Here is a 26,726-nt window from a genome sequence, read left to right on the forward strand (position 1 = left end):
AGACAGTTTGACAATAGAATATTTGAATATTTTCCTCATACTTTCACTGGGAGTGTATGTGAAAAGCCAAGGTATTAATCGGCCATTGATGGTTTTAGTTCAGGTCCACCATCGATTTGTCTGGCAACTGGTGCTTAATCCGGCCAAAATTACAACAGGTCATTTGAAATCCCCACCAGAAGTTCCCCCGAACATGTGGCACCTAGGCCGGGTGAGGCGGCTGATCGCAACCTCATCGGGACTTCCGTGGCTGATCGGCGGGTCGAATTTTCCCACCTGCAGATGGGGACAATATGCAGGGAGTGGAGGGATATGGATCATGCGCAGGTACTTGAGAGTAGTTTATCTTGTCTGGAACGATGGTCAAACCGGAGCCGGCAGATCCGTTCCCATAGCCGACTTCTGAGGCTGACTTTTCGGGTCGGTATCTTGGCCCCTCGGCGGCCTGGACGGCCATTGGACTCCTGTCAGCAGTGGCCTCTGGCGGTCCAGTAAAACAGATAATCCAGCAATGCTCTGGAACCAAGGGTGCTGGAAAATCAATTGTTATGAAAAACCATGTGAGCCGCACTGGAAGATTTCCAGCGGTGGCAAGGCCAAAAGTCGGATTTCAATGGCCTGATATTGAGATTATCGTCTTGTCACATACCACTTACTTTGTGATGGACTTTCACCACCTTGTGTAAAAAGTCTTATTTTCCCTGTCATCTGTCTTTCATTGTGGAATAGTCATCATCGGCGGTCACTCGAAACGAGTATGACTGTCCTCTCCTCTACATAGGGTCGTCTACCTGTGGGTCTGCAGATGTCTGTAGAGGCCGATCCGCGATCCACACAACTTGGTGCAACTTAGGCAGTGGAGACTGGCGATGGTTTGTAGTCGGGCCCCCTTCTCTCTCTCCTTACGGTGCTGTCGCTTTGTCTGCGACACGGCGTAGCGCCGTTTCACGATGTGCAGCTCCTTCCTGCACGGATTTCCTCCAGGAACGCCCGTCCAGTGCAATTTGTTCCCAGTTGCTCGATATGATGTGGAATTTTTCAAAATGTTCTTGATGTTGTCCTTGAAGCTTTTCTTTAGCCCGCCGGGGGCTCGCCGACCTTCCTTCAGTTGAGTGTACAGGATCTGTTTAGGGAGATGGACATGTGGATGACATGGCCAGTCCATCGAAGTTGGTGCTGCAATATTGTGGTAGTGATTCTGGTCATGTTGGCTTCCTCCAAAAGGCTGATGTGAAATATCAAGGGCAGAATGAGGCAGTTCAGAAGGCTATGCCACAGCGTTACTTGTATACGCGTAGGATTATATAGAACATTCAAAAGTCCAGCACAAGTACAGGCCCTTTGGCCCAGAATGTCTGGGCTGAACATGATACCAAGATAAAATAATCTCATGTGCCTGCACATGATCCATATCCGTCCATTTCCTGCATATCTATGTGCCTACCTAAGAGCTTCTTCAACGTCACTATCGTATCTGCCTCCACCACCACCCCCGGCAACACATTCCAGGCACCCACCACCCAAAAAAAAACTTCCCCCACACATCTCCTTTAAATTCTGCCCATCTCGCCTTAAAGCTATGCCCTCCAGTCTTTGATGTTGCTACCCGAGGAAGTTTCTGACACTCTACCCTGTCTATGTCTCTCATCATTTTGTATACTCCCATCAAGTCTCCCTTCAGCGTTATGCCTCACATCGATCCAAGTTGGTCCAATGTCTCCTTGCAGCTAATACATTCTAATCCAGGCAGCATTTTGATAATCCTCATCCGCACCTTCTCCCAAGCCTCCACTTCCTTCCTGTAACGGAACGACCAGAATGTACACAATACTGCAAATAACCACAATAACCAAAGTCCTACAATACTGCAACATGACTTCTTGACTCTAATACTCAATGCCCCTACGATGAAGGCAAGCATCCCTTATGCCTTCTTCACCGCTCTATCTACTTGTGTTGCCACCTTCAGTGAGCATGGACTTGGATGCCAAGATCCCTCTGTGCAATAATGGTGTTAAGGGGCTTGCCATTACTGGTATGCTTTCCCCTTGCATTTGACGTTCTTAAGTGCAACACCTCACAGAAGGAAGGCTAAGGTCTGAACTCTTGAGGCGTTGGGGGTTTTGAAAATTATGTGTAGCTTTGTGGTGATGGGATACAAATATACACTATTATATAATGTGGATAAATGGATCGATTGTAATCATGTATTGTCTTTCTGCTGACTGGTTAGCACGCAACAAAAACTTTTCTGTACCTCAGTGCACGTGACAATAAACTAAGCTGAACTGACATAGTAACAAGAAGGCACAAAGAAACACTGAAACAATTAAAGAGGGAAATAGAAAATAATTCTTACATGAAGATTAGCCTCAATCTAAAATGTAATGCTTAATTGATAACTTTTTTTAAAGGAATTTGATAGGCTGCAAGGTAAAATGGGATATTATAGTTCATAAGATCATAAGTGATAGGAGCAGAATTAGGCCATTCAGCCCATCAAGGCAGCATTTCCTTGGGCACATGGATGGGTGACATTTCAGGTTGGGACTCTTATTCAACATGATTGTAGTTCATAAGCTCAGAATTTGGCCATTCGGCCCATCAAGTCTACTCCACCACTCAATCATGGCTGATCTATCTCTCCCTCACAACCCCAATCTCCTGCCTTCTCCCCATAACCTCTGACACCTGTACTAATCAAGAATCTATCTATCTCTGCCTTAAAAATATCCATTAACTTGGCCTCCGCAGCCTTCTGTGGAAAGAATTCCTCAGATTCACCACAGTCTGAGTAAAGAAATTACTCCTCATCTCCTTCCTAAAAGAATGTCCTTTAATTCTGAGGTTATAACCTCTAGTTCTAGATTCTCCCACTAGTGGAAACATCCTCTCCACACCAACACTATCCAAGCGCTTCACTATTCTGTACATTTCAATGAGGTCCCCTCTCATTCTTCTAAACTCCAGCGAGTTCAGGCCCACTGCCATCAAACGCTCATCATATGCTCATACGCTCAACCCACTCATTCCTGGGATCATTCTTGTAAACCTCCACTGGACCCTCTCCTGAGCCAGCACATCCTTCCTCAGATATGGTGCCCAAAATTGCTCACAATATTCCAAATAGGGCCTGACCAACACCTTATAGAGCCCCAGCATTACATCCCTGGTTTTGCTTACAAGCCCTCGAAATAAATGCTAGCATTATGTTTGCTTTCTTTACTACTGATTCGACTTGCAGATTAACTTTTTGGGGATCCCGCACCAGCACTCCCAAGTCCCTTTGCACCTCCGATTTCCGGATTCTCTCCCCATTTCGAAAATAATCTACGCCTTTATTCCTACTACCAAAATGGATAACTCCACACTTTGCTATACTATATTCCATCAGCCATTTCTCTGCCAACTCTCCCAACCTATCCAAGTCCTGTTGCAGTGTCCCTGCTTTCTCTATGCTACCTCTGGGCAATGATTGAGAGAATGGCTGACTTGAGCAGAGAAAGCCATCAGTGCAGACTCGATGTGCCAAGTAATCTGTTTTTGTGCGATGCTATGATTCTGGTGCTGCTGGTTCAGTGTGCTGCTCGCTTCGTGAATACTTTATTTATTACTTTATTTACTTTCATCCCCACATATTAACACAAGTGGTGCCCTTTAGTATCTTCCAAGTGCCTGATTTTCTGCAGATCTTTTTGTGTGGGGCTGTTAGTGTCATATCTTAAGAATGCATAAAACAGCAGATGTGGTGAATATCCTCTGGTGTGTTGTAATATTACAGGAAGGTACAGCTAGGATATTTTAGCTGCTTAGATGTTGCAGAATTACCACAGCTTCCAATCTGTTCTATGACCTGACCAACATTGTAATCAACATTTCACCGCTAGAAAACTATTTTGAAAAGGAGTATATGACATCCTTAATATTAGTATTCTGATATGATATAATATTACACTGAAAATAGTCACGAGAACTCACTGGTAGCTCCACAAGGTCTAAAAATGTAACAACACCATCACTTTTACAGGAGCAATTAAGGCATGGACGAGACGTTGGTTTTGCTGGTGATGCTCTTATTTTCAGAGTATAAAGAGAATATTGATTTCCTCTTTTTCATCCGTTCCTGGGCCTTTATAGTGCATTAAGAAGCAGATCTATATTCAGCTTCGGTCCAAGGTGCTATAGAAATATGCTTAGTTTGTACTAAATTCCATTGTAGCTGAATATTTTAAATAAGTAGGTTAATTTAAGGAGGATATGGTATCTATCCAGTATGTTTGAACGAGCAAATCCTTCCCAGTGATAAGTAAGGGTGGTTGGGGTGGCACAATGGCGCAGCAAACGGTGGAGTTACAGCCTTACAGTGCCAGAGACCCGGGTTCGATGCAGACTACAGATGCTGTCTATACGAGTTTGTACGTTCTCCCCGTGACCAAGTGGGTTTTCTCTAGGTGCTCCAGTTTCCTCCAACATTTCAAGGACATTCAGGTTTGTAGGTTAATTGGCTTCTGTAAGTTGTCCCTAGTGTGTAGGATGGAACTAGCATACAGGTGATTGTTGGTCAGTGCGGTCTCGGTGGGCCAAAGTCCCTATTTCCACATTGTATCTCTACGCTAAACTAAATTAGTAGACAGAATTGGAGTAAATATTAAGATAGTCACAAAGTACTGGAGTAACACAGCGGGTCAGGCAGCATCCCTGGAGAAAGAGGATTGGGTGACGTTTCAGGTCGGGACCCTTCTTTTAGTCTGAAGAAGGGTCCCGACCCGGTGAAACACGGAAATGGCAGACCAGTTAAACAAGTACTTTGGTTCTGTCTTCACGAAGGAAGACACAAATAATCTCCCAGAAATACCAGGGGGCCGAGGATCTAGCGGGAGGGAGGAACTGAAGGAAATCCACATTAGTCAGGAAATGGTGTTAGGTAAACTGTTGGGACTGAAGGCAGATTAATCCCCAGGGCCTGATGGTCTGCATCCCAGAATACACAATGAGGTGGTCCTAGAAATTGTGGATGTATTGGTGATCATTTTCCAATGTTCTATAGATTCTGGATTAGTTCCTGTGGATTGGAGGGTAGCTCATGTAACCCCACTTTTTAAGAAAGGAGGGAGGGAGAAAACAGCGTTTTATAGACCAGTTAACCTTACATCGGTAGTGGGGAAGATGTTTGAGTCGATTATTAAAGATGTAATAACATCGCATTTGGAAAGCAGTGACAGGATCGGTCAAAGTCAGCATGGATTTATGTAGGAGAAATCATGCTTGACTAATCTTCTGGAATTTTTTGATTATGTAACAAGTAGAATGGATAAGGGAGAGCCAGTGGATGTAGTGTATCTGGACTTTCAAAAAGCCTTTGACAAGGTCCCACACAAAATCAGAGCACATGGTATTGGGGTAGGGTATTGGCATGGTTAGAGAACTGGTTGGCAGACAAGAAGCTAAGAGTAGGAAGAAAAGAGTAAGAAAATAAATGGGTCCTTTTCAGGATGGCAGGCAGTGACTAGTGGGGTTCAGTGCTGAGACCCCAGTTATTTACAATATAAATTAACGATTTAGACAAAGGAATTAAATGTAAAATCTCCAAGTTTGCGGATGACAGGAGATGCTATGAGGCTACAGGGTGACTTGGACAGGTCGGGTGAGTGGGCAGATGCATGGCAGATGCCGTATAATGAGGATAAATGTGAGGTTATCCACTATGGTGGCAAGAACAAGAAGACAGATTATTATCTGAATGGTGTCAGATTAGAAAAAGGTGAGGTGTAACAAGACCTGGGTGTCCTTGTACATCAGTCACTGAAAGTAAGCATGCAGGTACAGCAGGCAGTGAAGAAAGCAAATGGCATGTTGGCCTTACTTAACAAGAGGATTTGAGTATAGGAGCAAGGAGGTCCTACTGCGGTTGTACAGGACCCTGGTGAGACCACACCTGGAGTATTGTGTGCAGTTTTGGTCTCCTAATTTGAGGAAGGACATTCTTGCTATTGAGGGAGTGCAAGGTTAATTCCCAGGGTGGCGGGACTGACATATAATGAAAGAATGGATCGACTGGGCTTATATTCACCGGAATTTAGAAGGATGAGAGAGGATCTTATAGAAACATATAAAATTCTTAAGGGATTGGATAGGCTAGATGCAGGAAACATGTTCCCGATGTTGTGGGAGTCCAGAACTAGGGGTCACAGTTTAAGAATAAGGGGCAGGCCTTAGGACTGAGATGATGAAAAACATTTTTCACCCAGAGAGTTGTGAATGTGTGGAATTCTCTGCCACGGAAGGCACCGGAAGCCAATTCACTGAATGTATTCAAGAGAGAGTTAGATATAGCTCTTAGGGCTAACGGAATCAAGGGATATGGGGAGAAAGCAGGAACAGGGTACTAATTTTGGATGATCAGCCATGATCATATTAAATGGTGGTGCTGGCTCGAAGAGCCAAATGGCCTACTCCTGCACCTATTGTCTATGTTTCTATGAAACATCACCCATCCTTTATCTCCAGTAATGCTGCCTAACCCGCTGAGTTACTCTAGCATTTTGTGTCTATCTTCGGTATAAACCAGCATCTGTAGTTCCATTCTGCACACAGAGTAAATATGAGCTAATTCAATAAAATGAACACTTTTCCTCTTCCCAAACCCCAGCATTAAGCAACAAATTTTTGGCACTCGATCTGTTTCCATGTGTGGATAATGCCCTGTCAATAAGACCTCCAACGTTCTAGATTCTGTGGGCAATTAAACAGTAATACCATTAATGTACTGATTATTTGTATTGAGACATTGCCTCAGTTGGTTGGATGGGTTAGACACAGAAACATTCCTCTGTACCTCTGTGTTACATCTGACGCAGGCATTCTTGAAATGACTTGTGCTTCATTCTTGACTAATAATACATTCCCTTTATGACCATGACATTTATAAAAAGAAGACAAAATAAAGACACGTCTCACATTTTGTTTACAGCCTAATCTGTAATTTGCGCGGACTGTGGGAATGATGCAATACTGCAAAAATAGTGTACTAAATGCAAACCGCTTTGCTGACTTGCACGGAGAGTTATGGCTCTTTAGTTCGTGGAAGGCCAGAAAATCCTCTTCACTTAAGGAAAGTGCTGTCAATAGCCACAAAATAAAATGCCAGTCATTTAAAACTGACAGTGGTAGAGTTGCTGCCTTTCAGCGCCAGAGACCCAGATTCAATCCTGATTACGGGTGCTGTCTTTGTGGAGTTTGCACGTTCTCGCTGTGCCCGTGTGGGTTTCCCCCCGGGTGCTCTGGTTTCCTCCCACATTCCAAAGACGTGCAGGTTTATAGATTAACTAACTTCTGAAAATTGTCCCTCATGAGTAGGATAGAACTCATGTATGGGTGATCATTGGTTGGCGTGGACAGTGGGCCGAAGGGCCTGTTCCACACTGTTTCTCTAAACTAAATCATTGTATATTAGAATAGCCAAGAAAGGAAAATTCATACCCCACGTTTAATCAAAGTCTCCATAACAAACTGAACAGCTTTTTAGGACAACAAAACTAAAATACAAATTGTATGTGAATACAATATTAATCAGCGTGGCATAGTGGTGCAGCTGATAGTTTGGCCCATCCTGTATCGCTAAAATCTAAAAATAAATCTACAATCTGAAGTGCACAGCAATTTATTCCCTCAGAGGGGAGTAAATCTCTGCCCCTGAGTGGGGTGGAAGCAAGATCATTCATTATATTCAAGGAGAGAATAAATAAATATCTGAAAGAGCAAGGAATTGAGGGCTGTGGAGAACTGGCAGAGAAGTGAAATCCAGCAGAGATCAGCCATGATCATATTGAACGGCAGGACAAGCTGGAAGGGCTGGAGGCCAACATTGCTCCTATTTTCCAGTGTTCTTCTGCCTCCTTTGGTAGAATACAGGGTCTCTGGAGACAGCAACACCACTTTGTTTACTGAGCTACCACTGACATCATACCAAGCAGCAGCTTCTGCAGAATTATATGAGCACACGTGGCAAAGGAGTTCCTTGAGGGGATGGTTAAAGATATGTGTGAACAAACAACCTGACTTGTAGTTTTATTACCCAATGCCTTCTTTCTTCAGTGAAAACCTAACCAGTTTTACAAAGAAAACTCTGGTGCGAAACATTAATTTGAGTAGAATATCTTATAGAAAATTAATTCTCAGCATTAATTGCTGAGAATGAATTAATGCTGAGAGTAATGAATTAAGGCTGCCGTAACGGCGACTGCGGAGGCCACAATAGGCCCGACTATGGGTGAACAGGGGACGACGGGACTGGACTTTGCTGCCTTCCCCCACAGTGGTAACCATTGTGGGGGGATGTTTCTATGTTTATTGTTAAATTCTTTAATGTTGTGTCTTATCTTTATTCGTGTGCTGCAATGGCAAGTCAAATTTCACTACACCAATTGGTGTATGTGATAATAAATGTCCTTTGTAATTGTAATTTGCAATTTGTAATTGTAATTCAAATTTACATTAACTGCACTGTACCATGGCGAGACTTTAGAGATTCAACATGGAAACAGGCCCTTCAGCCCACCGGGTCCGCGCCGACCAGCGATCATCCCGAATACTAGCACTATCCTACATAGGGACAATTTACAATTTTTACCAAAGCCAATTAACCTACAGACCTGTAGGTCTTTGGAGCGTGGGAGGGAACCAGAGCACCCGGAGGAAACCCATGCGGTCACAGGGAGAATGTACAAACTCCATACAGACGACACCAATAGTCAGGATCGAACCTGGTGCCCTGGCGCTGTAAGGAAGCAACTCTACTGCTGCGCCACTGTTACACTCTACTATTTCTAGCAAGTATTATACCAAGAGTACACAATCACTGCTTAACCTACACGTTGCTGGGATGTCTTTTAAAAACAATAGCTGAATTCAGCTAGCTGACCTGATGACATGGTCTTGATTGATTGAAAGATACAGCATGGAAACAGACTCTTAGGCCCACTGAGTCCATGTCGGCCATCATTCACCCATTCACACTAGTTTTATGTTTCACATCCACTTCCTACATACCAGGGGCAATTTTAGAGGCCAATTAACCTATAAACCAGCTTTTCTTCGGGATGTTGGAGGAAAGCGGTGCACTCAGAGGAAACCCATGCGGTCACACACAGGGAGAATGTGTAATCTCCACACAGACAGCACCCGAGGTCAGGATCGAACCTGGTTCTCTGTTACTGTGAGGCTGCAGCTCTACCCGCTGTGCCACTGTGCCGACTTGTTGCTGAATTTCCACAGACAATATTGTTAATGAAGATAATGCAGAGTCATTTTCACAATCGACGTACAATATTGTTTTGGATAATAACAATTGCTTCTTCTGAGCGAACTGATTTTTTTTTGTCTTTCTCAAGTATAAAGGCTTGAACATGAGGCCCTCTACTGGCCAGAACCTTAATTGTGGCTTTTTTTTGTGGGCAAAAAAAGACCATGAAATCAGTACTACACAATTAAAAGTTTATTTATCACAGGGGAAACTCAACAATAGTTCCTGTCAAAGGAATCGAGCGCTGGCTATTAAAGATCGTAATATAACACACATTTTAAGACTGGAGAGGTAAAGAACTGAAGATGCTAGCTTATACAGTGCTTCTCCATAATGTTTGGGATAAAGGCCCATCATTTATTTATTTGCCTCTGTACTCCACAATTTGAGATTTGTAATAGAAAAAAAATCACATGTGGTTAAAGTGCACATTGTCAGATTTTAATAAAGGCCATTTTTCTACATTTTGGTTTCTGGAAGGAACTGCAGATGTTGCTTTAAACCGAAGATGCTGGAATAACTCAGCGGGTCAGGCAGCATCTCTGGAGAAGAGGAATATGTGTTGTTTCGGGTTCAGACACTTCTTCAGACTGAGAGTCGGGGAAAAGGGAAACGAGATATATGCTGCCTGAGTTACTCCAGCTTTTTGTGTCTGTCTTTCATGATTTAATTCATGAACCATCCTATCAACAACTAGAGAGCATCTATCTTCCTCATTGGAGACCCTCGGACTATCTTTAATCGGACTTTACTGGATTTTATCTTGCACTAATCATTATTCCCTTTATCCTGTATCTGTACACTGTTGATGGCTCAAATGTATTCACGTACAGTCTGTCCGCTGACTGGTTAGCACGCAACAAAAGCTTTTCACTGTACCTTGGTACATGTGGCAATAAACTAAACTGAACTAATTAAATTACATTGAAGTTTGTCCCATATGTTCGACAGATTTGTTTAAAAACCTCAAGATTCATTATCTTAACATGTTAATGGTTTAATACAGATCAGCTCAATCAGACTGAATCTTATTGTGATACCTGGCCTATGAGAAGTTTCATATCTGGAAGTTTCTTATATGTCTTTTGGAAAGTAGATTGTCCTTGTGTATGTCCATTATTGTTTCGCTTTGATACACCTCGGCGTTTTTTTAATATCACAAGTTACATTGAAATATTATTATGGATGCTAATCGGGTTCAATCCTTACTTTTAACCCAAAAAGAAGAACTGAGGAGGCAGTCCAAGTACGTTGACCTCCTACTGATATGCTTGCACAGTGCTGCAGTTAGTGGAGCTGATGCTTCACAGCTCCAGACACCCAGATTCAATCCATACCTCAGCTGCTGTCTGTGTGGAGTTTGCATGTTCTCCCTGTGACCGTGTGGGTTTCCTCCAGCAGCTCCAGCTTCCTCCCACATCCCAAAGATGTACAAGATGGTGGTTTAATTGGCCTCTGTAATGTGCCCCAAGTGTGAGTAATATAGTCCATGGGGGAGTTGATGAGGATATGAACAGAATATAAAATGGGGTTGGATAGAGTGGATGTGGAGAGAATGTTTCTACAAGTGGGAGAGTCTAGGACTAGAGGTCACAGCCTCAGAATTAAAGGGTGTTCTTTTAGGAAGGAGATGAGGAGAAATTTATTTAGTCAGTGGGTGGTGAATCTGTGGAATTCTTTGCCACGGAAGGCTGTGGAGGCCAAGTCAGTGGATATTTTTAAGGCAGAGATAGATAGATTCTTGATTAGTACAGGTGTCGGAGGTTATGGGGAGAAGGCAGGTGAATGGGATTAGGAGGGAGAGATAGATCAGCCATGATTAAAGTGCGGAGTAGACTTGATGGGCCGAATGGCATAATTCAACTCCCATCACTTATGACCTTAATGTTGGATGGATTACCAATGTGACATGAAATTGCATCACCCTTTTCTGATGTACTGTTCTAGTGCAAAACCACGGTAGTGCATCCCCACCAAAATATAATTTGGAAGATAGGAACTAAATTCTGGTTGCCAAGCGATACTGAATCAACTGGCGCAGTTCTTCCAGTGCGTTGCCTCACCGGGCCTGAGACGCAGCTTCGACCCTGACTTCAGGTGCTGTCTACTTGAAGTTTGCACGTTCTCCGTGTGACCACTTGCGTTTCCCCCGAGTACTCCGGTTTCCTGCCGCATCCCAAAGATGTGCAGGTTCGTAGCTTAATTGGCCTCTGTAAAATTGTCCCTCGTGTGCAGGGAATGGAAGCCAAAGTGGGATAATGGAACTTCCCAACGACCATCAGGTAGACAAAAGTGCTGGATAAAGTCAGCGGGTGCGGCAGCATCTATGGGGCGAAGGAAATAGGCAACGTTTCGGGCCGAAACCCAAGGGTTTCGGCCCGAAACGTTGCCTATTTCCTTCGCTCCATAGATGCTGCCGCACCCGCTGACTTTCTCCAGCACTTTTGTCTACCTTCGATTTTCCTGCATCTGCAGTTCCTTCTTAAACATATTGAACACCACAAATACCAGCGAAATTCTAAACTGAATTGTCTTGGTTGCACTCGGGATTTTGTTGTTTTGTTTTGCACTAATATTGCTTTTAAAAAATGTATTGAACTACTTTGTTGTTGTTGTTTGGTTATATCTTTCGAGTGCCACATTTACTGACCTGTTAAACTGCTGCAAGTGCGAATTTTATTATTCCATTTTGGTACATTTGACAATTAAATACTCTCAGTTCTTGACTTGAACGGGAGATCATGGACTTGGTGGGCCAAAGAGGCAATTTCCATGCTGTAACTCATTCCTCGTGAGTAAACTGGGTAAACGCTTGCCCAGTCTCTCGCCCAGAGTAGGGGAATCGAGAACCAGAGGACATAGGTTTAAGGTAAGGGGGGGGGGGGGGGGGGGGGGGGGGGGGAGGGGGGAAAAGATTTAATAGGAAGCTGAGGGGTAACTTTTTTACACAAAGGGTGGTGGTTGCATGGAAAGAGCTCCTGAAGTTGAGACAGGTACTATCACAACATTTAAGAAACATTTAGACAGGTACATGGATAGGAAAGGTTTAGAGGGACATGGGCCAAATGCAGGCAGGTGGGACTAGTGTAGATGGGACATGTTAGTCGGCTTGGGCAAGTTGGGCCGAAGGGCTGTATGGCTGTATGGCTCTCAAGACTGTTCTCAGACTGCGCAGTTGAATCATTAGATTTGCCTTCAGCAGGCAGCCGAAGAGGAAACGTGAACTGTTGTTTCATAATTCCTGCTTCATGAAGTGGATCTGTGGAGCAAAGTAAGGATTACATCAGCTATACCTCTCTGCAGTTGACTGGCCTGCTGACGCATGCTGTCTAGGACCGCTAGTGGAACAACACCACAAGAAAGTCATGTCAGGAGAGGATTGCAGTCAAGGGGAAAACGTTTCCATGGTCAATGCTAATTAACCAACCCGGTTAAACATCCCTTTCTGTTGTGTAATTAATCCAGATGTTCAACAAGCTGGCAGATAAACACACTACATGGGTTTAGCTACTCTCTTTACACAATTAGTTTGTCTAAAATCATTCATGTCAAGCATCACTTGTATGTTCTGCATGTAGAACGCTGTTTAACCAACTATTCAGTGGTTGTGCACTAATCCTGATCAGCATTTTCTTGTCGTTATCTGCTATGTGCCAGTTTTAATTTTGGAGATACAGCTTAGAAACAGGCTCTTCGGCCAACTGAGTCCACGCTGACCAGCGAACACCCCATACACTTGCACTATCCTACACACACACACACACACTAGAGGAAATTTACAGAGGGCCAATTAACCTACAAACCTGTACTTCTTTGGAGTTTGGGAGGAAACCAGAGTACCCGGAGAAAAACCATGCGGTCACAGGGAGAATGTACAAACTCGGTACAGACAAGCACCCGTAATCAGGATCTAACCCGGGTCTTTGGCACTGTAAGGGAGCAGCTCTACTGCTACATCACAGTGCTGCCCTTCGGTGTCGACCCAAGACGGTGTCTATCTTACTTGCCCATTCAAATGCTTTGGAATGGCATGATTGAATCATAGAATCGTACATCACAAGAATGGCCCCTTACGGCACCCTTCACCCATGCTGACCACAATGCCCATCTACGTGATCCCATTTGCTTGCATTAGGCCTGTATCCCTCCACGCTTATCCTATCCAAATGCCTTATAAGAGTAATTTTATCTGCCTTCACCACCACGTCTGGTAACTTGTTTCAGACAACCACCACCTTCTGTATGAAAAATGTATCCTTCAGATCTCCTTCGAATTTCTCACTCACCTTAAACTTGTATCCTCCTGCCTTGGGTAAAAGACCCAGAGCATCTATCCTGTCCATGCCTCTCATAAATTTATAGACATCTATAAAATCACTCCACGGCTTTCTACCTTTCAGTGAGGATAAATCCAGCCTATCCAGTATTTGCTTCGAACTACACCCCCTCCATTTGAGGCAACATCTTGTTGAAGCTTTTTTGTACTCTAAAATGCTGCTATATCGTTCCCATAGTGTGGGTCACTCTGTTTGTATGGTAAATATCACCCAACCACACATAAAGACGACAGATGGCACAATGGGCTAAGTGTTCGGCTGGCAACCGGAAGGTAGCCGGTTCGAATCCCGCTTGGAGTGCATACTGTCGTTGTTTCCTTGGGCAAGACACTTCACCCACCTTTGCCTGTGTGTGAATGCGTGTGAGTGATTGGTGGTGGTCGGAGGGGCAGTAGGCGCAGATTGGCAGCCACGCTTCCGTCAGTCTGCCCCAGAAGTAGCTTACCACCACCGAGTGTGACTGAGGAGTGAATGAATAATGCGATGTAAAGCGCCTTGAGTATTAGAAAGGCGCTATATAAATCCCATCCATTATTATTATTATTATTATAATAATGCGATGTAAAGCGCCTTGAGTATTAGAAAGGCGCTATATAAATCCCATCCATTATTATTATTATTATTATAAAGAGAGTTGTGACTTAGTCTTTTCAACCATGATAAGGATTAGTTACTGCCATTCACCACCAGACTCAGGAACAGCTTCTTCCCCTCTGCTATCTGGCTTTTGAACGGTCCTTCCATATGCTGGGGTACCGTCCATTTCACCTCAACCCCATTACAGACATTGGACTTTGTCTGTGGAACTGGTGCACTACAATGCTGAGAACTATATCCTGCACTCTTTATTTCTTCCCCTTTGCTCTACTTATTGTACTTGATTTGAGTTGATTGTATTTATTTATGGCATATCTGGTTTGTTTGGAAAACATGCAAAACAACGTTTTTCACTGTACCTCAGCACAAGTGATAATGGTTCAATGGTTCCTTTCTTATCACGTCGCAGCGGCCTCTGCAGTCCGTCTGTCTTTTTGTTGTTTTTTGTCTCGTTTGAATGTAGTTTTTATTTTATTTTTTGTGTATGTGTGTGGGTATGTGTGTGGGGGGCGGGGGCGCGGGAAACTTTTAAAATCTATCCCCTGCACGGAGAACCCGACCTTTTCTCTGTCGGGTCTCCGTTGTCGTTGGGGCCTAGCACCGTGGAGCGGCCTCCAGCAGGAACGACCTGGGGCTCCAGTCGCGGAGCCTGCGGACCTACTCGCCGAGTTCGGAGCGGGAGGAGCGGTGGTGGCGCGCTGCTGCGACCCGACCCCGGGGATTCGGAGGCTTACCGCAGGTCTGGTGGACAGTGACACCGGGAGCCCGCGGGTCCCTGCTGGGAGACCGATTTTCGGGGCTTCCGCAACGGCGACTTCACCCGCCCGAGTTGCAGGGTTGAAGAGTACCTGGAGCGGGGCCTTACATCATCGCCCGGCGTGGCTTGGAATGGCTGTGGGACTTTGCTAGCGCCCGCCGGGGGCTCCAACAACAAGACCCGGAGCGTGGCCTTGCATCACCCGGCGCGGCGTTAATGGCCGCGGGACAATTGCCATCGCCCGCCGGGGGCTTTGACTTTGACTCTGACATCGGGAGGGGAATGGGAAGTGCAGGGGAGAGATAAGTCTTTGCCTTCCATCACAGCGAGGAGGAGATGCGCTGTGATGGATGTTTGTGTAAATTGTGTTGTGTCTTGCTTCTTTCTTGTGTGTATGACTGCAGAAACAACATTTCGTTTGAACCTCAATGGGGTTCAAATGACAAATAAATTGTATTGTATTGTATATGCTATAATGGTTTCGGCGCCATTTCACAGTCCCAACTGCAGCTGGCCATAAAGGCCCGTTGCAACCATCGACTCCATCTGGTCATCCCGCGAACCATTATCCCTCTCCTTGCACGACCATCTTCAACCTTTGTACTCCGGGGACGCCTCCCGCAGCCGACCTTGAGGCATTGGGAGGTATGACGCCCCCCACCCTCTGGTTCTTCCTACTATCACTTGTCCAGCATCCGTCGCCAACTCCCCCTCCACCCATATCTCATAAGATCATAAGGGATAATTGGCTTCAGTAAAAATTGTAAATTGGTTCTAATGTGTAGGATAGTGTTAGTAATCACTGGTCGGCACAGACTCGGTGGGCCGAAGGGCCTGTTTACGCGCTGTATCTCTCAACTAAACTAAATTAAAAGTGATAGATTGATACAGGTGAAGGGTAGGAGGGGGGGGACAAAGTCGAGTGAAAAGAAAGCAAAAGGGTATTGATAAGGAGATAGGAGGAGTGCAAAATAAATGAAATATAAAGCCAGATGGAGCAAAATAAGTGGAATGGGGTGGTTGGGCAAAGGGGTGGGGTAGTGGAGGAATGAGTGTGCACTGGGGTTGGGGAAAAGAGGGGTGGGAGCAAAAGAGAAACTGAATGGGACGGGATGATCCCTGAAATTGGAGAATTCAATATTCACTGTATATAGTCAGCTGGAGTCACACAGCTTGGAATCAGGCCCTTTGGCCCAACTTACCCCCACTGACGAACATGTCCCATCCACAATAGTCCCACCTGCCTGTGCTTGACCCATATCCCTCTAAACCTGTCCTAACCTTGTATCTATCTAAATGTATTCTTAAACATTGCGATAGTACCTGCAAAGCTAAGTGAAAAAGTGTGAGTTGCGGAATGTTTTGCAGCAGCAGTGTTTCTTCCTTGCTTGCTTGATTGTTTTACCATTGCTCACTGTCTACTGTACAATAATTGAGTCACAGTGTCTTTCATACGCATTCTCTTTCTTTGTCGTCCCAGTCTCCTCCATCCAAGAAAAGGAAACTGGAGAAGCCACGAAAACCCATTACCTTCACACTGTTGGAATATACAGTTAAGGAATTGAGGAATAAGGTTGCAAGTTCAGAACCAGTACCCTCTGATGCCATTGAGGTGGTGACGGCAGTGGTGGAAAAAATTCTTACTGACCTGAAGGTAAATCTTAGATTATTTCTATACCTAACAAGAACAGGAGTGTAGAAAGTTGACAGGGGTTCTAACTGAAACCTAATGAAATGCTGAGATAGAGTGGACGTGGAAAGGATGTTTCATGTAGAGGGAGAGTCTAGAACCAGAGGGCGCAGCCTCAGAATAGAAGGAAGCACCTTCAAAATGGAGATGAGGATGAATTTCTGTGGGGTTCCATGCCACAAGCAGCTGTGGAGGCCAAATCAACGGGTATTTTCAAAGCAGCGATTGGTAGATTAGTAAAGCTGTCAAAGATTAGGGGGGGGGGGTGGAAACAGGTGAATGGGGGTGAGAGGGAATAATAAATCAGCCATGATCAAACGGCGGAGTAGACTCAATGGGTCAAATGGCCTAATTCTGTTCCTTTGTCTTATGGACGTACTTTACAGTTGTGTTTTGCCACTGAATGTTATGTTGCAGTGTTCTCAATGTGTTTTAATATCACAAGAGGTTCCAAGTGGAGAAAAAAAAGACTAACGTTTCTGCAGGTAGACAAAAATGCTGGAGAAACTCAGCGGGTGAGGCAGCATCTATGGAGCGAAGGAAATAGGCAACGTTTCGGGCCTAAAACCCTTCTTCAGACTGACAAAGTTTCTGCAGTCTAGCAAAGAAAATCAGCCAGCATCTCTGGAGTTTACAAAATGTTCCCTTTTGGGCACTGATAGATATTGAAGTTAATGTATCAGCCCTGCACTGATATCATTTTATTTTGTACTTTTACATGAGTGAATCTGAATCACTTAATGCCTGAAGCTTTTTGAATACAAACAAATAATTACCAGGAATGCAAGGATTTCTAAAGCACATTCTAAAGTGCTGGAGTAACTCAGCGGATCAGGTAGCATCTCCGAAGAATATGTTTACTTGACGTATTGGGTGCTGAGGTGGAAATTGAGTGAATACTCATCTCCTCCTAATGTTTTCACTATTATGAACATGTAATTATTGACCCGCACATAAAGCTACCTTAGACTCCGTGATTTAAAAAAAACAAGATGTTTAAGATTCCACCCATTTTTCTCTGTAAGCTAAAATCTAATGTCCTTTGTCATAACACAGTTGGTAGAGTATCAAATGGAAAACTTAGAAATTGTAAGCTTCCTTGTTCATTTATCAATTTTATTTGACCTACACCGAGACCCCAGGAATTGGTGTCCCACTCTCACAGTGGATTTAGAGCTATGAACTGCTGACTCCCTATTTATCAATCACTCGTCATAGAGCAGACACAAGGAACTGTAGATGCTGGAATCTTACACAGAACACAAAGTGCTGGAGTGGGTCAGGCAGCATCTCCGGAGAACATGGATAGGTAACATTTTGGGTCAGGGCTCTTCTTCAGACTTGGATGGATAGGTAAAGTTTTGGGTCAAGACCCATCACATAGCATATGTGGCAAGCATTTAACTCATACCGAGATTAATTGTGGGTTAATTGGTTAGAGTGAGGGAACTTTTCAATTCAATCTGAACCTGCAAATTTCTAAGAACCTGACAGTCTGCAGACTTGGTTCTTATATGACAATAACCTTGAGACCAAATTTCGGCCACATCATCTGAGTACGTTAGTCATGATCTTCAAGAAGATGATGATCTTCAAGAAGATGAGATTTAGCTCACCAGTTTGAAACTATAATTGTCAGTATCATGGAAGTAAACTAGTTTATGGTTCATTCTTAATTCAAGCTCTTTTAATTCTAATTATCTTCATTCATAATTCCTTTCTACACGTTATCTTAATTCACATTAGTCCCTTGCACCAACTTCACCTTTTACTATTCATTTTATGCTGTACCAAACGTGTTGAAAACTCAGGCTGTTTAAAATCAAACGGGGGAAAAAAAGGGGTTCTACTTTTCAGCAGAATTGTGTCTAATTGTTGAGACGTGAATAATTGACTCCTAGCACAATAAATGATTCATTTGTCCGTGCCAGATCTTGATAGCGCTTGGATTCCCCACAGGTTCAGTGGAGCCTTCTTTCAGAAACGAGGAGTGGCATACAGATAGCTGCAAGATATCCTTGGCACGTCGCCCTCAAGTTGACTATTTACCGTACAGCAATGTTCCTTTGTCTCCGCAGGTCCTCTTTAAACGCGTGCCCTGCGGTAAAGATGAAGTGAGTTTATTCCTGACAGCCATACAGAACTCATGGGTGCACGTTCGCCGTAGGAAACGAGATGGAGCGAGACAGCTTCGGGAACTCCCCAGAGCCACCTCAGACCCTTTCCAGTCCACAGAAGCGGACAGTACTTCCCAAAGTCACTCCAGTCCTAATACCGGTCCAGACGGGGCGGAGAGAAGCAATGTTGGGGCTGGTGAAATGGCAGGTGAAAATGAAGAGGAGCTCCCAGCTAACGGAGGTAATAGTCTCTTGAGCGTAATGCCGCTAGATCAAGAAAGCAACATGGAAACCGAAGAGAGGTTCAGTTCTTCTGACAGCAGTTCGACTGTCTTGGGAACTGACAGTGCGGTTGAGAAGGAGAAAGCCAGTTCCGCCCGAGCAAACCCGGAAGCCGAAGACACTCCAAAAGGGAGCGGGAGCTGCTTTTTGTTCAAGTGCCTGGTGAACGTGAAGAAGGATGGAAGGAACGCCCAGGTGGAGATGCACTGGGTTGAGGGTCAAAACAGGGACCTGATGAACCAGCTCTCTACCTTTCTGCGAAATCAGATTTTCAAACTTGTGGTTAGTTAAAGAACTATTTTTTATCTTGCCAAGCTACGTGCTGAATTGTTGTTTTGGCTCAATACCACACACAGATAAATTCACCAGTGTCATTGTTATATTTTTTGACTGGCTTTCGATTTGCCAGAATTTGGAGATTTTTTTTTTTGGCATCTTCCAACCAAGTGCATGTGCAGTTAGCGTCACCCAGTGCTCTCCGGATACACCATTTAAACACAAAAGACAAAGAGAATTGCTGTACTCTTAAGACTTAAACAGACAAATTTTAGTTTGGTTTAGTTTAGAGAAAGAGACCCTTCGGCCCACAAAGTCCACGCCGACCTTCGGTCACCTGTTCTACGTTTTCCTACTTTCTCATCAATTCCCTGCACTTTAAGGGCAATTTACAGCAGCCAATTAACCTATAAACCTGCATGTCTTTGGGATGTGGGAGGAAAACCTATGCGATCACAGGGAGAACATGCATACTACCACGGTTAGGATTGGACCCGGACCTCTGCTGCTGTAAGGCAGCCACTCTACCAGCTGCGCCACTGTGCTGCTTATATTCCCCATGCTTTGATATTAATTTACCAGGAGATTAATTTGTAAAGATCTACTGAGCTAGCCGATTCCAAACAAGGAGAAACCAGCATCTGCAGTTCCTTCCTACACAAAGAGATGCAGAAACCCCCTATAATGATAAGACGATTACATTCAAACAGCAATTTCCTGATGACAACTACTTCTTACATAAGAGTCCAACAGTCACATGACAATTGCAAATATTTTACATCGTCCAACCAGAATGAATTTGGAGTGCTTTACTTTGTAGCACAGAACTTGTTCTTCAATAATTGCAAAGCATTTTGCCTCCGTTGTTGGTAGTCTCAATATCTTTAACCCTTTTTGCATTCAGCATTTCTTCTCATGCTGCCGCTAATGTTCTTTTCCTTGTTCAAGCTACCAGATTCCAAGTTCCAGATTTGATTTTTTTGTTGTTGTGAAGATTGCCATCTCGTATGTATCCCAATAAAGTTACATCTCAGATGATCCTTATGTTCTTGTAGACAATAGAATTCTCGAGGCACTTTAAGGAAAGAAACTTGAATGAGGGGGAGAAAGGGAAATCTGGTGAAGAAGTGGCTCAGTGGGTAGAGCTGCCCACAGCACCAGAGAGCTGGGTTCGATCCTGGCCTCGGGTGCTGTATGTGTGGAGTTTGCACGTTCTCCCTGTGACTGTGTGGGTTTGCTTCGGTTTCCTCCCACATCCTAAAGACGTGCGGGTTTGTTAATGAATTGGCGACTGTAAATTGCTCCGAGTTTGCGAAATAAGGATAAGACCAAACTAGCGTGAGTTGGCGATCGATGGGCAGTGTGGACTCGGTGGGCCGAAGGGCCTGTTTCCATGCTGTATCTCCGAGATGGATTCAAAAGCAAGGTCAAAGAAGATGAATTTTATAAGTTGTTAAAATAGATTTTGGTTCCTTCCTCGTCAAGAGCAAATCAGAGAATTTCAGTTTGAACTCTAGAAAGCTCAGGTACCTGGTTCCAGTAAGAAGCCATCATCCTTTGGGGGAAAACTAGTTTCTTCATATTAAGAAGTTTTAAGTATTAATTTCCGATTTTATTCAAAAATAAATATTAAAGTGTCTTTGTAATTCTGTTTTTTTTTTACACCCAGTGAATGCAATAATCATCCCACATTTTTGTATATTAAATTGAAGAAGAACCAATCCTGCATTTTTATTTGGTACTGAAAATGCAATGGACAATCAATATGCATGCTGTTAAAAAAACCTGTTATCTTCATTCTATTAAATGAGATTTAATCTACAGCTGTAAAATTTAGCCTTTGTATGATTGTTACGAATTTATGGTGAAGTTTGAAAGAAGAAAGAAGGTTCAGAAGGGGATGGACTCAGAACTGATCCATATGGTTCTGTGCCTCATCAGAAGCGGCAGAAATTTACATTACAATCTGTAACACGGCGAAAAAACTAATACTTAAATTTTGGAAACAGACAACAGTCCCTACAGTGAAGTTGTGGATTACAAACATGTCCGAGACACTACATTTGGAAAATATTAGGCTTGTCTTGGCAGAAAAACCAGATCAATTTTCCAAGAAATGGACACCCTTCACCGAATTCTTACAAGAATAGTATGGCGCAACACAAATAAATTTAAATCCGATCCTGGGCTGGGTGAGGTGGGCGGGGGGGGGGATGAGGGGCAGGTATATCTCCACTTTCCTTTTTTCTTTTTTTTTCTTTTATCTTTACTTTCTTTTCGGCCACATTATTTTGGTAGTCTAGGGGTCTTTTTTTGTGCTTTTTCGAGCTATCTTTTCACTTCTCACTTTTTCTTTCGCTTCTCTTTTTCTTTTTTTTCATTTTCAGGTACATAAAAAAAATAATAAAAAAATATAAAATAAATTCATTAAATAAAAAAACAAACAAAAAACAATCTGTAACACCGTGCCATGACTGTCAAGCATGGTTTCTTAAGGAATGGGACGGACCTGATGGGAGCGGCACCAGTTATGTCTAAAAAATGTTAGGACATGCTTTGTAGGCATGTCACAAGTTTTATTACGTAAGACATTGTGTATGGACATGGTTGCTGTAGATTCATCAAGCGGCTCGTAATGTTAACGGTAGGTACTCGGGACATCCGGTAAACTCATGACGTTTTTTCATCCCTGTAAAAAATGTCCACGAAAAATACTCGTGATGAAAAAAATGGTTACTTTTTACTCCTACGAGCCGCTACGAGACATCCACGAACTCCTACGGACCCGCTACGGACATTCTCCGAGTTCGAATCAGAGGAAAACTCGGGAGAACTCGTGAATTACCTCGTACAGTGGGACAGGGGCTTAATCCGAATACCTAAAGATGTCAAGAAGACCATTGTTGAAGCAACTGGAAAGGGTTGCACAGAATGCAGGGTCCCAATCAACCAGCATTGTGCCTGAGTCTGTGATGCCTGGCCTCTAACTAACGCATGCTTAAATTCAAGACACCGAATAGTTTTTCCTATCATTTTCGTTTAGTTCGAACTTTGCTGAAACTTCAACTATCACTAGTTGAGGAAAAAGCACTAAAGTAACTCAGCGGGTCAAGCACCATCTCTGGAGAACATGAATAGGCAAGACTGATTGTAGTGGGGGGAGAGAGCTAGAGGAGAGGTTGGGGTGGAACAAAGCCTGGCGAGTGATGGGTGGATACAGGTGTGGGGTGTTTTCGATTTGCAGCTGGCTGAACAAAGGCCAGGGGTGGGAGATTGCAACCTTCATGTGGTCCGCCTTGTTTCGACGAATGCAATCAACCTGCTGTGCACAATCAAATAAGATCAAATAGAACAAGTTGTCCTACAACTTTAGGCTGTGCACGCCATACGCAAGAAGAAGAAGAACAAATGGCAAAGATAAAAAAGCAAGGTCATGAGATACGGAGATAAGAGGCAGGAAATGTAAAGCCAGAGGAAGGAAATTAGGTGAAAGTGATGGGCAGAAATGGGTGCACATCCAGATGGGGCACAGGGAAGAGCAGTGGGGAATAGGAGGAGAGGGAGAATGTATTTGTAGGTTAGTTACCTGAAATTGGAGAATTCAATGTTCATACCGTTAGGTTTCGACATTTAGACTTTACAGATAATGCGCGGAAACAGGCCTTTCGGCCCACTGAGTCGGTGCCAACCAGCGATCACCCCGTACACTAGCACAATCCTGCCCACCAGGGATAATTTTACCGAAGACAGTTAAACTACAAACAGGTACAACTTTTGGAAAGAGTTTGGAAAAAAACTGGAGCACCCGGAGAAAACCCACGCAGTCACAGGGAGAATATACAAGCTCCATTCAAACAGCATCCGCAGTCAGGATCGAACACGCAGCAACTCTACTGACCCGCCATTGTGTTAGCCCAAGCGCAATATGAGGTGCTGTTCCTCCAGTTTGCATGTGGGTCTCTGTGGCAATAAAGGAAGCCAAGGACAGAAAAGTCACGATGGGAAGGGGAGTTAAAATGTTTAGCAACCGGGAGATACAGCAGACCTTGGCAAACCGAGCACAAGTGTTCGATGAAACAGTCACCGAGTCTACGCTTGGTCACAGTGGTCGGTGTAAAGGCGACCAGTTGAAGTCTGGCAGCTTCCTCCACCCTCCCTCATCAGTTTGATTTGAATTAAACCCAGTTCATTCAAAACACTTTAATAATTTGGGAACGTTTTAAGCGAGGCTACATTATATTTTGGACGAATATCAGGAGCGAAACTATTGATCAGAGGAACACATTTAAGTCCACTTAAGTGACTAGGGAAATTAAAATTGAGTGATTATAAAAATCTGGAATAAAATTATTAGTGATGGTGAAACTGCCAGATGTCAGTAAAGACCCATTAATGTCCACCATTGCCTGATCTGGTTCATAGGTCAATCCAAATCTACCAAAGGGTTGACCCTTAAACAGGCTATCAAATGGCCGAGCAAACACTTTAGTTCAAGGTTTCAATAAGAATGAGAAATAATTGGTGCTTCTTCCCTGTCAGTGAGTTTACATATCAAATGCATTTATTTATTTTAAAAAACATATCTGAGGAAGGATGTGCTGGCGCTGGAGAGGACCCAGAGGAGGTTTACAAGAATGATCCTAGGAATGATTGGCTTTGACATATGATGAGCGTTTGACGGCACTGGGCCTGTACTCGCTGGGGTTTAGAAGGATGAGGGGGGGACTTAATTGAGACGTTTCGAATAGTGAAAGGCTTGGATAGATTGGATGCGGAGAGGATGTTTCCACTGGTAGGAGAGTCTGGGACTGGAGGTCATAGCCTCAGAATTAAAGGACGTTCCTTTAAGAAGGAGATGAGGAATTTATTTAGTCAGAGGGTGGTGAATCTGTGGAATTCTCTGCCACAGAAGACTGGAGGCCAGGTCAATGGATATTTTTAAGACAGAGATAGATAGATTCTTGATTAGTGTGGGTGTCAGCGGTTATGGGGAGAAGGCATGAGAATGGGGTTAGGTGGGAGAGATAGATCAGCCATGATTGAATGGCAGAGTAGACTTGATGGGCCGAATGGCCTAATTCTGCTCTTTTCACTTATGACCTTATAAGAGAATTGAGATTTCCTAAATCAAGAAGGATGTTTTCCATCTAGATTAGATTGCAGGGAACAAAAGTCACTCGTAATTTTATTCCAGGTTTATTTAATCACTCAAATTTAAATTCCCCAGTCACTAATGTGGATTTAAATGTGTTCCTCTGATCAATACTTACGGCCTCCCAATACTTGTCCAAAACTATAATATAATATATAATGTATCCTCAATTAAAGGTCCCCAAATTAGGGGTCTCGACTTGAAACGTCGCCCATTCCTACTCTCCAGAGATCCTGCCTTTTCTGCTTTTTGTGTCTATTACTCCAGCTTTTTGTGTCTATTATTGTTAAAATGTTTTGAATGAACTGGGTTTAAATCAAATCAAACTGATGGGGAAGAGTGAAGGGAGCTGTCAGTCTTTAACTTCAGACTTGAGCTGGTCTTCTTTACACTGGTATGGACAAGCGAAGACTCAGCGACCTTTTTGCCTAACATCTATCATTCCCATGCCTTTATTTGCAGTAATTCAGGTAGTCTATTTTAGTTTAGTTTAAGTCAAGAGATAATGCGTGGAAACAGAACCTTTGGCCCACCGAGTCCGCGCCAACCAGCGATCCCCGCACATTAACACCATCCTACACACACTAGGAACAATTTACACATACACCAAGTCATACATACCTGTACGTCTTTGGAGTGTGGGAGGAAACCGAAGAAAATTGTCAGGAAACCGGAGAAAACCCACGCAGGTGTACAAACTCGTACAGACAACACCCGTAGTCAGGATTGAACCCGGGTCTCCAACGCTGTGAGGCGGCAACTCTACTGCTGCGCCACCGTGCCGCCCTCGAAGAGAGCCTGCAGATGCTGACGTACCAAAAAAAACACAGCAGGGCAGGCAGCATCTCTGGAGAACATGGATAGATGACCCTTCCCAATCCGAAACGTCACCTGTGCATGGTCTCCACATATGCTACCAAACCTGCAAAGTTATAATGACAAGATAGCCACAAAGTGCTGGAGTAACTTCGTGGTCAGGCAGCATCTGTGGAGAAAAAGAATTGGTGAAGTTTCGGGTCGGAATCCTTCTTCAGGCACGGTCTGTGTCTAAAGAAGGCTTCTGACCCAAAACGTCACCTATTTTTCTCCAGAGATGCTGCCTGGCCCACTGAGTTATCCCAGCATTTTTGTGTCTATCTTCGGTATAAAACAGCATCTGCAGTTTCTTCCTACGAGTTATGACAGTTAGATAATGTGCCAAGTTTTATTCAGGTGCTCTGAAGGAAGACAATGATTCATCTAGCTGAAGATCAAAGTTAGCTGGAGATTATGTGTCGTATGTTTTAAGATCAAAAGAGGTCTAGGAACGAATGTCCACATTCAATCCAGAAGATAGTTTAGTTTAGAGATGCAGCATGGAAACAGGTCCTTCGGCCCACCGAGTCCGCACCGACCAGCGATCCCCGTACACTAGCACTATTCTACACACGCAAGGAACAATTTATAATTTTGCAGAAACCAATTAGCATTCAAAACATTCCATCTTTGGAGTGTGGGAGGAAACCGGAGCACCTGGAGAAAACCCACGCAGGTCATGAAGCGAACGTACAAACTCCGTACAGACAGCCCCTGTAGTCGGGATCAAACCCGGGTCTCTTCTAGTGTAAAGGGCCTGTACCACTTTCATGACCTAATTCACAACCTTTTTACTCGTGGACATTTTTCATCATGCTAGAAAACGCCCCGACCTACTTGATGCCACGAGTACCTACGACTAGCATCATGGCCCGCTACGACCTACCTACGACCTTGTGACGACCATGCTGAGAGTATGAGTCAAGGGCAAACTCGGCAGAGGTCGTGAATTAGATCGTGAAAGTGGGACAGGCACTTTAGGCAGCAACTGCGCCACCGTGCCAGACCAAGTTGTGTAACATGTCTGTTATTGTTGGCTTCAGCAGTGTAATCAATGCCTGTGAGACTAGGTTCACAAAGATCATTTAAACTTTTGGCTAAAATGCAAGTTTAATGTTAAGAAACAACAGGAAATATATAACTGGTAGCTGCTGTAATATAGCTCCTGTTGCACCACTGCCAGGAGTTCATTCTTCCCACAGATAAATGGCCTGCAGGATGTTTTTCAGAGATGCCCAGATGGGGGAGCCCTATCTTCAAGTTTCAAGCCTGAAGGTTGCAGGAGTTTACGGAGAAATGTCTTCCACTAGTACAGCGAGATTATGCAGAGTGACAAAATACGGCAGCAGGAAGTGAGTAAAA

The 26,726-nt window shown here is 43.9% G+C and overlaps 1 protein-coding gene across 3 annotated transcripts in view; it reads left to right on the forward strand.

The window, feature by feature from the left end:
- The window catches only part of mettl16 (methyltransferase like 16), a 121,445-nt gene extending 100,252 nt beyond the window's left edge, over nucleotides 1–21,193 (forward strand). For all 3 annotated transcript variants that reach the window (XM_033045650.1, XM_033045653.1, XM_033045652.1), the window contains 2 exons: nucleotides 16,473–16,646; nucleotides 18,761–21,193. In XM_033045650.1, coding sequence (XP_032901541.1) covers nucleotides 16,473–16,646; nucleotides 18,761–19,372 — 786 coding nt within the window. In that variant the 3' untranslated portion in view covers nucleotides 19,373–21,193. The remainder of the gene's footprint in view (nucleotides 1–16,472; nucleotides 16,647–18,760) is intronic.
- The last annotated feature ends 5,533 nt before the right edge of the window (nucleotides 21,194–26,726 follow it).

Source organism: Amblyraja radiata, chromosome 28 (genome assembly GCF_010909765.2).
Source record: "Amblyraja radiata isolate CabotCenter1 chromosome 28, sAmbRad1.1.pri, whole genome shotgun sequence".
NCBI classification, from domain to species: Eukaryota; Metazoa; Chordata; class Chondrichthyes; order Rajiformes; family Rajidae; genus Amblyraja; species Amblyraja radiata.